The sequence below is a fragment of the Xiphophorus hellerii genome, chromosome 1, assembly GCF_003331165.1.
Source record: "Xiphophorus hellerii strain 12219 chromosome 1, Xiphophorus_hellerii-4.1, whole genome shotgun sequence".
NCBI lineage: Eukaryota > Metazoa > Chordata > Actinopteri > Cyprinodontiformes > Poeciliidae > Xiphophorus > Xiphophorus hellerii.
Window position 1 is genome coordinate 20,299,263 of NC_045672.1, and position 10,889 is coordinate 20,310,151.

The 10,889-nt window shown below is 36.7% G+C and overlaps 1 protein-coding gene across 1 annotated transcript in view; it reads left to right on the forward strand.

Moving 5' to 3' along the window:
* The window catches only part of LOC116728454 (poly(rC)-binding protein 4-like), a 43,165-nt gene that overhangs the window by 23,253 nt on the left and 9,023 nt on the right, over positions 1-10,889 (forward strand). The window contains exons 6-9 of the mRNA XM_032576583.1: positions 2,749-2,880; positions 3,979-4,107; positions 5,490-5,564; positions 8,479-8,550. Coding sequence (XP_032432474.1) covers positions 2,749-2,880; positions 3,979-4,107; positions 5,490-5,564; positions 8,479-8,550 — 408 coding nt within the window. The remainder of the gene's footprint in view (positions 1-2,748; positions 2,881-3,978; positions 4,108-5,489; positions 5,565-8,478; positions 8,551-10,889) is intronic.

The following is a 10,889-nucleotide window of genomic DNA, read 5'->3' on the forward strand; positions in this document are numbered from 1 at the left end:
TCAAGTTGTCATAACAAAGACATTTTGAATAATGTCAACTTTGTATTAAAAGTATAAAAATATTAAAGTATTAAAAGTGTATTAAAAGTGTCATGATTTACTCAATGACACTTTATGACAACAGTCATAAATATTCATGAAGACTTATGAATATTTAAGTCTAACTAGCTGAATAACACCTGTTCGTGACAGGTGTTAATGTCATGTTTATGACGGTGTCAGGATAGTCTTATTCACAACCTGTCAAATAAAGTGTTACCGAACATTTACATTTCAAATGTTGAAAGGGGAAAATTCTTCATTAAATGAAATATTTAACGCAAATAGTAAGTACACAGCATAACTAATAAGTTTTTGTTTTCAATTACAAATGCAACAAAAACACATATACATTAACATTCTTCCAATTCTGTACATTGTAACTTTTAAATATTAACTTTAGATGGCTCTTTCATCAGATAACCTTTAACATGTTAACAGCTTCCTGTCAGCAAAAAATAAATGTTTTGTATTTTGTGTCGAGAGCCAGGTCATAGATGTAGTTGAGTTGTTCACACTGTGCAGCTTCAAATGGTGGGACACTTTAAGCTTTATAACTTTCATTTTTACCACAACTATGTATTTAAAAATATAAATCAAGCTTCAGATAATTAGACTGAATAAATATGCTCATAGCTGTATCATAAAGAAAACTATAAAGCAATGTTTACAATGTGTTACAACCACTCCCTTTAATATGTTAGACATACACCAATACAAAGTAACAAGTAATTGTGATATGGCACAAAAAAGGTCATAGTGCATTTGGATTCAGTTCCCTTTACAATGATCCCCCCAGAAAACTAAATGAAGTCATTTTGTCAGTGCATGAGAGGTTTGTTAATGAAAAAAACAGCATCATGAAGACCAAGGTTAGACATGGGTAATGCTTAAAACAAGATGGGTGATAAAACTATCTCCCCATGTTGGAACAGCTCACAGAAAACTGTTCTGTTATCTGAAAATAGAAAGAAAGGCACAACTACCTCTACTAACAAGACCCACACCAAAAACAAGCTAAGATGACCATGATTACTCTGCAGAAGCTGCAGAAATTCCCAGCGCAGTCATGCAGACGTCTAATCTAGCCTTTATAGAAGAGTGACAAGAAAAAAGCCAGTGTTGATAGAAAGTCTCTCTCTCAACATAAAAACACCTAAATGTTGGAAGTTAATGATATATCAAACTTAAATAATGACAACTAAAGGTGTTATTATCTGTTATACTGGCCCTGTATGTATTTTGCATTGGTTCCATACCTAAATATCTAAAGATTCAGTTTCAGGCTACATTTTTAACTTTGGTACAAACATGACAAAGGCCATTATTTTAAGGTAAAGTGATGATATTATGTATCACTCTCAACTCTACCAAGATCAATGAGTGCATTTGCAAGACACTACAAATATTAATGTTTTCATTTGCTGAATGAAAACATGAAATAATGCAGAATTTGTTGCTCGCCGAGATAACTTTTGGCTCAACTCTGGATTTTTAGAGCCCTATATGTGGTTCATCTTTTACCTTGCTGCATCACCATGACAACTTGCACAGGTTATGTTTGTAGCATGAAGGAGCAACACAAATAAAAGCATCGCCTTCCAGCAAATCAATACTGCTGGAAAATAAGAGGTAAAAAATAAATCTGTGCTTTATAAGAGACTCATTTCTGTCTACCTGAATTAAACAGTAAGGAATTTTGAGAGTTTTTTTTTTTTTTACGAATACAATATTCACATCAACTAGCTGAAAGCTACAAGATCAAACACTCCCAGACTTCACAGTTTTATATCCTGTTTGTCATTTAATAATAGACAGCCGACAGGTGTATCTTCTCCATTTTTACTCCAAATTTTAACAAGGTATTTGGCCCAGAGATTTCTTTTTTCTATCAAGCAATGAAAATTATACATTTTTGATAAAGAGATTTATTAAATTTTTACTGTAAGTTGCATGTAATTGCAGCATTCAGGTCCACTAGCAGTTGGTCTAGATGACTGAAAGCAGGAGGATAACTGCTGGTTCTAAAGAATTGCTGTCAGCTCACCAATTGAGCCCATTGATCAATAGGATTTAGAGTTGCCGGTCGGTGGTTCGCGGTCTGCTTTTTCAGCCTTTAAAATAAGCTATTAGCTGTCAGTCAGCCTGTCTCAGCACGATAAACAGGTGAATAATAATGGAAACAACAAATGATTTTCTACCCTTTGTTTCAATTAGATTTTTAACTAAGCCTCAGAACTAAATGCATAAGAAAATCAAAGTAGCAGTATGTACACATCACGATTTTAAACATACCATAAAATGCTCTGAAAACATATAAAACAGTGTTTACATATATTTTTTAATTCAGCTCTTTCAAACTGATCCTCCTGGATTCAGTCTCAGGCTGCAGAAGTGAGCAGTACATTTTCCCCACAATCTTCTACGTGGTTACTGCTTTCTCTGTTGTATAGATTCCTGTGGTTTTATTAAACGTTTGAAATGTCATTAAAGACAACAGACAGGAGTGAAGAAGAGAAGCTAGACTCCTTCCCAGCCTCCTGGGAATGTCCCCTGTGACTGACAGTTTATGATTCAACCAGCATGGACACAACAGACTTTAGCTATAGTTTGAGGGTTGCTGCAAGAAATACTGTATATTCCTCTCACTTCTTGTTTTCGGCATTCCAATAATTATGTTTCCCTATCTTGTTTCTTCTCCCCCCGTAGGACCTGAATGCACTGGTGGCCAATGGCACCATAAGCTCCAAGCCACCAGTCACCCTTCGGTTGGTCATCCCTGCCAGCCAGTGCGGCTCACTCATTGGGAAGGGAGGCGCAAAGATAAAGGAGATCAGAGAGGTGAGAAATGAATCTATTTCAAAGAATATATGAAATATAAAAAGAGCAAATCTGCTTCTGGAAATGAGAGATGAAGGGTGTAGCGACCTTCCTTTTCATTTTGTAGTTTCCTGGCTAAAGTCCTTCAAGCTTAGAGTCCCATGCAAATGAAGCAGTAAGCTATTAAAAAAGATCCAGCTTTTACCCAGGTTGCCATAAAAAATAGTAAAAAGTAAATGAATGAATGCAGTTACGGGCTGTATTATAGCAGTTTTTGCCCTGTTGTCTGAGAGTTATCTACCCCAGACCACTGAGGTTCTTCCCCAACTTCAAACCCCTGACTAAGTTGGATGATCTATAAATCAATGTCTTGTCCTCATTTATAAAGCTAAATTTGGTTTTATCTCTTTGCATTTACAAACTTAAATTCAACAAGTACAACAACTTTGAGTTATTGTGTCAAAGGCTAATAGCGAGATGGGAAAAAGCATCTAAGTATTCTGTCACTTACTAGTGGAATGGACTCTAAAATCATCTACATTTGAAGATACCCACACATGTATGTATTAATACTTTATTGATTATTTAATTACTGTGGTATTTGTCATTGAACCCATTTTTAGTATTGATTACATTTACATTTTTAGACAATGCACATAAAATGTTTATGCCTGAGTTGTATTTGCAAATAGAATAAAATAAACTTGCTTAAAATCACAGCATTTTCTAAAACAGAAACTTGTCAGAAAAACACATAAAAGATAATGAAGTTGCACTTGTAATGTGTCTGTATTTGTATTTTCTTTTTAAACATACATAAGTTTTGTATTACTGCAAATGGGTTTGTTTTTTTAGCAACATGTTTAGCTTTTAAATGTTGCTTTTAAGTTTTTTATTTTGTATAAATGAAGAATTCTTGAAAAGTAGAAAGACCATTCAGTTAATGCCAACAAAACTAATGTTTATTAACAACCTTTGCGGTTGGTCTCCTTCCAGGTAGGTTAAGAAACTTATTGTTATTGAATCCAGTCGAAACAAAGTGAAGCGTCACGGCAGCGTGATCATGAATGGCCTTATCTCCTCAATCAAATTGATCTTTGTATCCTGTAACATTTACAGAGCACAGGAGCTCAGATACAGGTGGCAGGGGATTTGCTGCCCAACTCTACTGAGCGAGGGGTTACGATATCTGGGAATCAGGACTCAGTAATCCAGTGCGTCAAGCTCATCTGCACAGTAATCCTGGAGGTAGGAGGCACACGGTTCCTCTCTTTGCTGACATTTGTGAAAGTCTTCCTGCTGCAGCAGTGGGAAGGTAATGACTGCTGTTGACATGCAGGTTAGAATTTCACCCCACAGCTTCTAGCTCCACTGCTGCAGTAGTTCACATATTTCTCGTTGGTTGCATGACCTCTTTGTTATGCAATATTCCTATGAGTGTGTTGCATTGATGCTGGCGCAGCCACAGTGAGAGTCCTTGTGTAGTGGGGGTCACACAGTTAGAAAAGAGCAAGCTTCTTTAATGTTAGGACTTGTTGTACTGAAAACAGGACATCATATGGAGGGGGGAGGTCTGGTTCTGAGGTCAAAGCTTTATCTCCTAAAAGACAGAAGTTTGCTCACAAAAAAATAAAATGGCCAGCAGCACATTCTGTGCACCTCTACAGACAACATCTCTCTTGAGAAAATTGACAGGGCAGAGAAAGAGAAAAAAACAAACAAACAAAAAAAAAAAACCCGAGCCCGGTCTTCTCAATGTGTGTTAATGGAAGTGCACAAGCGGCTTTTTGTTTTAGCGCTGCAGCTGGACCTGGCTGACTAATTACTAGTTTGAACCAGTTTTCTTCAAAGGCTTGTAACTTTCATTAGGATTCTGTACCAGCGGCATCTTGCTTTTGGCTCCCAAGATTTAAATTATGCAAAGTTATACAAAGATTTTATGACTGTTCTACATTTTCAACTCAAAGGCGCATCATCAACACTGCAGGATAAGAGGCCTTAAAAGATGTAGACTATCATATACGCTTTGTAATCTGTTTTTCTTATCAGCATTTGAATAATTTTATCTTGAAATAACTCTGTGTCAGTGGAAGCTTAATCCAAGCAAAAGGCAAGCCCGTCCACAACCTCGGTGTGTGTCACATAATAAAATACAACTATTATCAACATATGACATTTATTCTTGTAGTTTATTGCAAATTTATTTTTGCTGATTTAATTAAAAAAGTGAAACTCAGACAAAGACTCAAGTTGGGAAAGCCTGTTGGAAAATTAAATCAAGAGGGAAGCATGACGAGCTCAAAAATAAATTACATTCTGAGGTTTCAATTGCTGTAAGCCATAATCATGAACTTTCTGAATTGAGTTAATGAAATAAATAGATTTCTCTAAATTATATAATTGTAGATGTATTTGTACATAGTTAATGTAAAACAAAACTAAACAAAAAAAAAAAGAATAAAAACAAATACAGCAAACATTGCTAATATTTTAAGGCTTGTCTTTATTTTGTTCTTTTAGAATGATTATTTTCATCAATCAATGATTTAATGAGGTTCATGTTTAGAGTATAACTTTATGTTCCCTTTGGTAAAGGTTTCAGCCTCTGGTTATTTGTTTTCTCTCCTCAGTCTCCACCTAAAGGTGCCACCATCCCCTACCGACCGAGTCCCTCACCAGCTGCTCTCCTTATTGCAGGGAACCAGGTAAGAAATTGAAATATTAAAACTGGTTTTAGGATGGCTTCAGACTGTAGTTCTACAAAACGTGTGAGCTGCATAATTCCTGAATAGAGGATATAATGCAGAAAGAAATAGAATTATCAGTAAAATAAATTTGACATTTAAATGATTACTTCTGTTGCATTTTATATTAAGAGGTTATGAGTCATAGCTAAAATAAATTATAAGGAGATTTGTTTCCTCTTATGAGGTTAACTGAATTAACGTATTTTAATTTAATGAAAATTTGTTGACTTTCTTGTTATCAAAGTATTTCACCAAAATGAAAAATTCCTCATCATGACAGAGGAAACTAGAAGATCACCAGTAAGTTATTAGTTGACTTTTCAAGTTGTCCACCAACACACCAACAAATGTCTGCTACAAAAAAAAAGCTACAGAGGACAGGGAACTAAAATAACTGTCACCATAAATCAGCTTAAGTGTTTTCATCTATGAGGCATAAGTTATTTCTATTTTAAGTTCCATTTGCAGTTATGTGCACTGCGCTTTTAAGAAAGAAAAAAGAAGGAAAGAGAGAAAGAAACAAACAAACAAAGGAAGAAAGAAAGAAATACTTTAAAAGACTAACTTTAAAAAGTTATGGCATCTTTTTGTCTTTCTTTGGATTTGTTTATTGTTTAGCAAATTATCTGCTTATTACTGTGGAAATACAGGATAACTACTTGGAAATAAAAATCTGCATTTCAACATTATTTTTCTTATTTAATTATAGCAGAAAAAAAAAACACAAATACAATAAATCTCATGGTGGATTGTTGTGATGTAACCAGGTACGGTCAGGGTTGTTTGTGGCAGTAAAACATAGCAAACATGAAAAGCATTTCTAATACTGAGGGTCTGGACCTTTGACTATTGAGAAACAATAACTTGCTGGAGGTGTGGACTCTGAAGAAGTTTTAAATTGTTCCTAGCCGCTAACATTTGACTGTGACATATGTAATGTGCCAGTTTGATGCTATGAAGCTTACTGGAAATTGCGTGTACTGCAAACAACCATCCCCCACTGCGAAGACAGAAGTGCTGAGTTGAACGAAGCGGTCGTTAATGTTAATGTGATATTTGGAAGCGTGGCCAACATAGACTGAACGGCTTTGTTCAATTCGCCTGCTGCCATGGCAAACTGCAATCCTAAAACAACTCAGAAGATCATCATTGTTCGCAGTTCCTCCTTCTGGTTGAGGATTTGCCCAATTGAAATTCAAGCAGATAAATTGAATTCAATGGGCGAAATCCCAGATGTAGCACTGAAGGGAGATAAGAATCGAGTGGAATTGTGTAGGAAGGCAATGACCGGGCTGAGTTTTTCCTAAAATTCCTACAGAATCCTTGGAGGTGGCACTTGCATGGTCCATTTTTTTCTTTTTCATCTGTTTTTTTGGTACCCCTGCTGTAAAGACAAGAATCCTATTGAAGGTCACTGGTGGGGGCCTGAGTGGATTTTGCATGTGTAAAATGACTGGAGCTCTAAAGATGCTGTTGTTTGAGAAGGGGCAGATACCCTCAGACCACCTTCCCCCCGCTCCCTCCCCGTGGAGCGAATCACAAGATTAGCAAGTGAGGCTGGAGGCCTGCCGTCTCCTCTGGCTGTAGCAGCAGCCAGATATTCTGCATAGCTGTCAGCAGTTCTGACACTGTTTGTGCTGCTTCAGACTCGAGTCAATTTACAGAATGGCTCTGTGTTTTTGATATTCCTCATAATAGGCAATAAAATTAAACCCGGGGCATGGGGCCGGTCACCGAGAGGAGGCTTTAATGAAAGCTGTGCCGTGATAAGGATGCATAAATCTCTGAGGGAAATGAAATAGGGTGGGAAAGGGTCTATGGAATGAGTCATAGCCCATAAGCCTGTTACGTGTGTAAAAGTGTCAGAAATGCAGGCTTGAGAGGCTATCGTGGACCAAATTTGATCTGTGGCAACAGCTAAAAATAAACTAAACATTTTAAGCTTCTATTTATTATTCTCACATCATATGTCGTTCTCAAACTTGTGGCTAGTATGCACAGATTTATTTCCACCCACTTGCACTCCAAGCTAAAATATTTGCAGTGTTGCAGGCATGACAATATGGTAACCTACACATTGGAGTGCAAAAGTATTTATTCCTCTGAACTTCTTCACTTTTTGTGAAATTAGATCCAGAAAGCTTAATGTGCTATAATGGGATTTAATGTGATAGACCAAAACAAAGTGGCACACAACTGTGAAGTGGAAGAAAAATAAATGTGCAGAGAGTTTGTGTTTTTAGTCCCTTTCACCCTGATACCCCAATAGAATCAAAGGCCTTCAGCGGTCACCTAATTAGTAAACAGAGTCCAAAATTAAATCTCAGTGAATTACAGCTGCTTTACATAATATTAGAGAACAAACAGCATAATGAAGACCAAGAAACATAGCAGGCAGATCAGGGGAAATCTTTGGAGCAGACTAAAACTGGGTCTGTTTGTTGAACATTACAAGCTTTACATTCTTCACTGAACACTATTTAATCCATCATCAGAAAATATTAAATGTACGACACAACTGCAAACTTAACAGGGCAAACTGTCTTCCACCTAAACAGAAAAAGGAGATTAACCCAGAGAAGCATCCAAAACAACCATGTTAACTGCAGAGGAGCTTCAGAAATTCACAGCTCGGGTGGAAGAAAACTGACAGAACAACCATCAGCCATGCACTCAACTATTCTGGCCTTAATGGAAGAGCAGCAAGAAGAAAAAAAAACTATGTCAAGACCTGTTTGCATTTTGCAAAAAAAACAATATTCCAGCAACATAGAACATTTAAAAAAATTAGCAAAATTCAACTTGTGTGAATACTTTAGCATGGAGTTGAAATCTCTTTTTGCCTCCCTCATTTGTTTCTGTGTCTTTTTAGGTTTTTGACGCATCAGAATTCGCCCCCCACCCTCTCTATTCAGTCACCCAGGGTGGTCTGGACCTCCAACAGGTAAGTGGACTGATCCCTGATGTGCAGTCTGTGTAAAATGTAATATTCTCCTTAAAATCTCTTGAATAAACCCGTCTCTGTGGGAGCCAGCTTGTTTCAAGCACTAGTCTTGAAACTCCCCTGTAGAGCGGAGGAATGAGTGTTAGCTCTGTGAGGATCTGAGTGATGATAGAGAGCACGGCTTGTGCTGTAGGTGCACAGAAACACAGTCCAACATGCGGTATGAGGCATTAAAACCAACAGCTGAGCGTAAAGCTGCAGCTATTGTTCTTGCCTTTCATAGGAGCTATAAGCAGTGCTGAAACCTGATGCCATTGCGCACCACCACCGCAGATCCACCATGTCTTTTTTTGTCCCGCCAAGCTGTGCACCACAAACATTTCGGCTTTAGGAATATTCGTCCCATGACAGCAGAGGAAGCTGCTGTTATATTATCAGCATGGAAAGGGCAGCCTCTAGCTGAGGATAGTAAGATCTAAACGTTCAACACATTAAGTGGGTTTGTAAATTCTAACAATATTTCATAAATTTACACTGTTTCTGATCTTCTGGAGTTAGACGCAGCTCTGATGCATTGATACAGTTCAAGGATGAGCTCTCCTCTCCCATTTGTGACCATATAGGATGGACTGGTAATAGATTCCAGACTGCTGGCGTCAGACAAAATTGAGTTAAGCTAAGTGCTGTCTGGTAGGGCCATAACTGTAATGAGGGAGGGATATAAAGACACCCCCTTAATTATTCAGATGGATAGATACATCCATAGATCCATGTTTTACTTTTCAGCTGTTGGGTGGTCTCTTGAGTTTTGAGGCTTCAGCTATTGTTTTCCGCAGTTCACCTTTTATTCAGAAATTTCTATCTAAATGTATCATTTTGCTTTCTCAGCAATAAAATCTGTCTGTAATCACTTGTCAATGATCAAGTGCAACTTTAATGCTTCTGTAGCAATGTAGCCCTTAGAAGCAGAGTTCATTAAGTAGATCCTGAGACATTATCACCATATAACTACAGACAACTAAGGATGTCATTCTGCCCTCCCTGAATGTTTCAAGGCGATTCACTAAAAGAACAACAAAGATAATTTAAATTAAACATGACTTTATGCACAAATGTTGCAGTATTTTATTATTTAAATATCACAACTTGAGTAAGATGGCTAAAGAAATCTTACTAATGTTGATCAGCAAGATTGCTATTTATTAAAAATTCAATTCACTGCTAACAATTAGCATTGGTGCTGTAAAGCATACAAATCAAGACTGGGCTTGACTGGAATAGGAACTCTCAATGGAACACCATTACATAATCAATCATCTTACAATAAATGTGCACGTTTTCGAGAGGTCTGTTTAACCTGGCTCAAATACAAGACCAGAAATTTAACATTATTAAATTATTTGACTGATGAATTCATTGTCTTCAATTCACTGCTAACAATGAATTTTATTTTAATAAAATTCTGTTCTGCAGTTCTTTGGAACTGCAGAACAGGGAGAACATTTCTTCTCCCTTGACATCTTTGTTTTCTCCTGCAAGAATTTTGAAATATTTTGTTTTATCAACTAAAGATTATTTTCTCAGTAATGTGCAACATTTTGCTGACCCTAAAAAAAGACGTTTCGAAGGAGTTTTTGTATGACTCTCAGTCAGTACAACATGAAGCCAAACACACAGTGAATCTACAGTACTGTTTCAGCTGCTTTTCTGCCATTTCATCCAGCTGCTGTCCTTGGCCTTACCTAGTGCAGCTTTATCTGATCCAGTGAAGAACCTGCATCATGTGCCAAAAACCACTCCAGATTCCAGATTTATTCTGCTCTTTGGGAAAGCACTTTGGATGTTCTTTGGATTTCTTTTTTGGAGTTTTAATAATAATCTGCCGCAAACTTTGAGCAAAATTGTCTCACTGTGCTATCAAGGCAATCGTCTGACCTTGGTACTTTTTTTATAATGTTGAAGACAAGCTGAATCAGAACATAGAGTTATGTGATTTTCTTGACGTTCATTGAAAATGTTAGTTTTTAGGATATTTTTTCTGATCCTTTTCAATAGTTTTGTTGCTATGACATAAATAGTCGGTGTTCAGCCATTTCTTGTTCATTTGTTTAATAAGACTAGAACCTGCATTGATAAAACATATGCTATGCATATTGCGTAATATATTTTTAAAATAAGTATTTAAAAACATATTGACTGTAATCTTTTTGTAACGTTATGCTGGTTTCAAACAGATAACTGGCAATTTAGTGTTGCCAGTTATCAAAACCAGGAAAACACATAATGATAACCATGTTTAGCATAGCATAACTAAACATTATTAGTGTTAGGACACACTA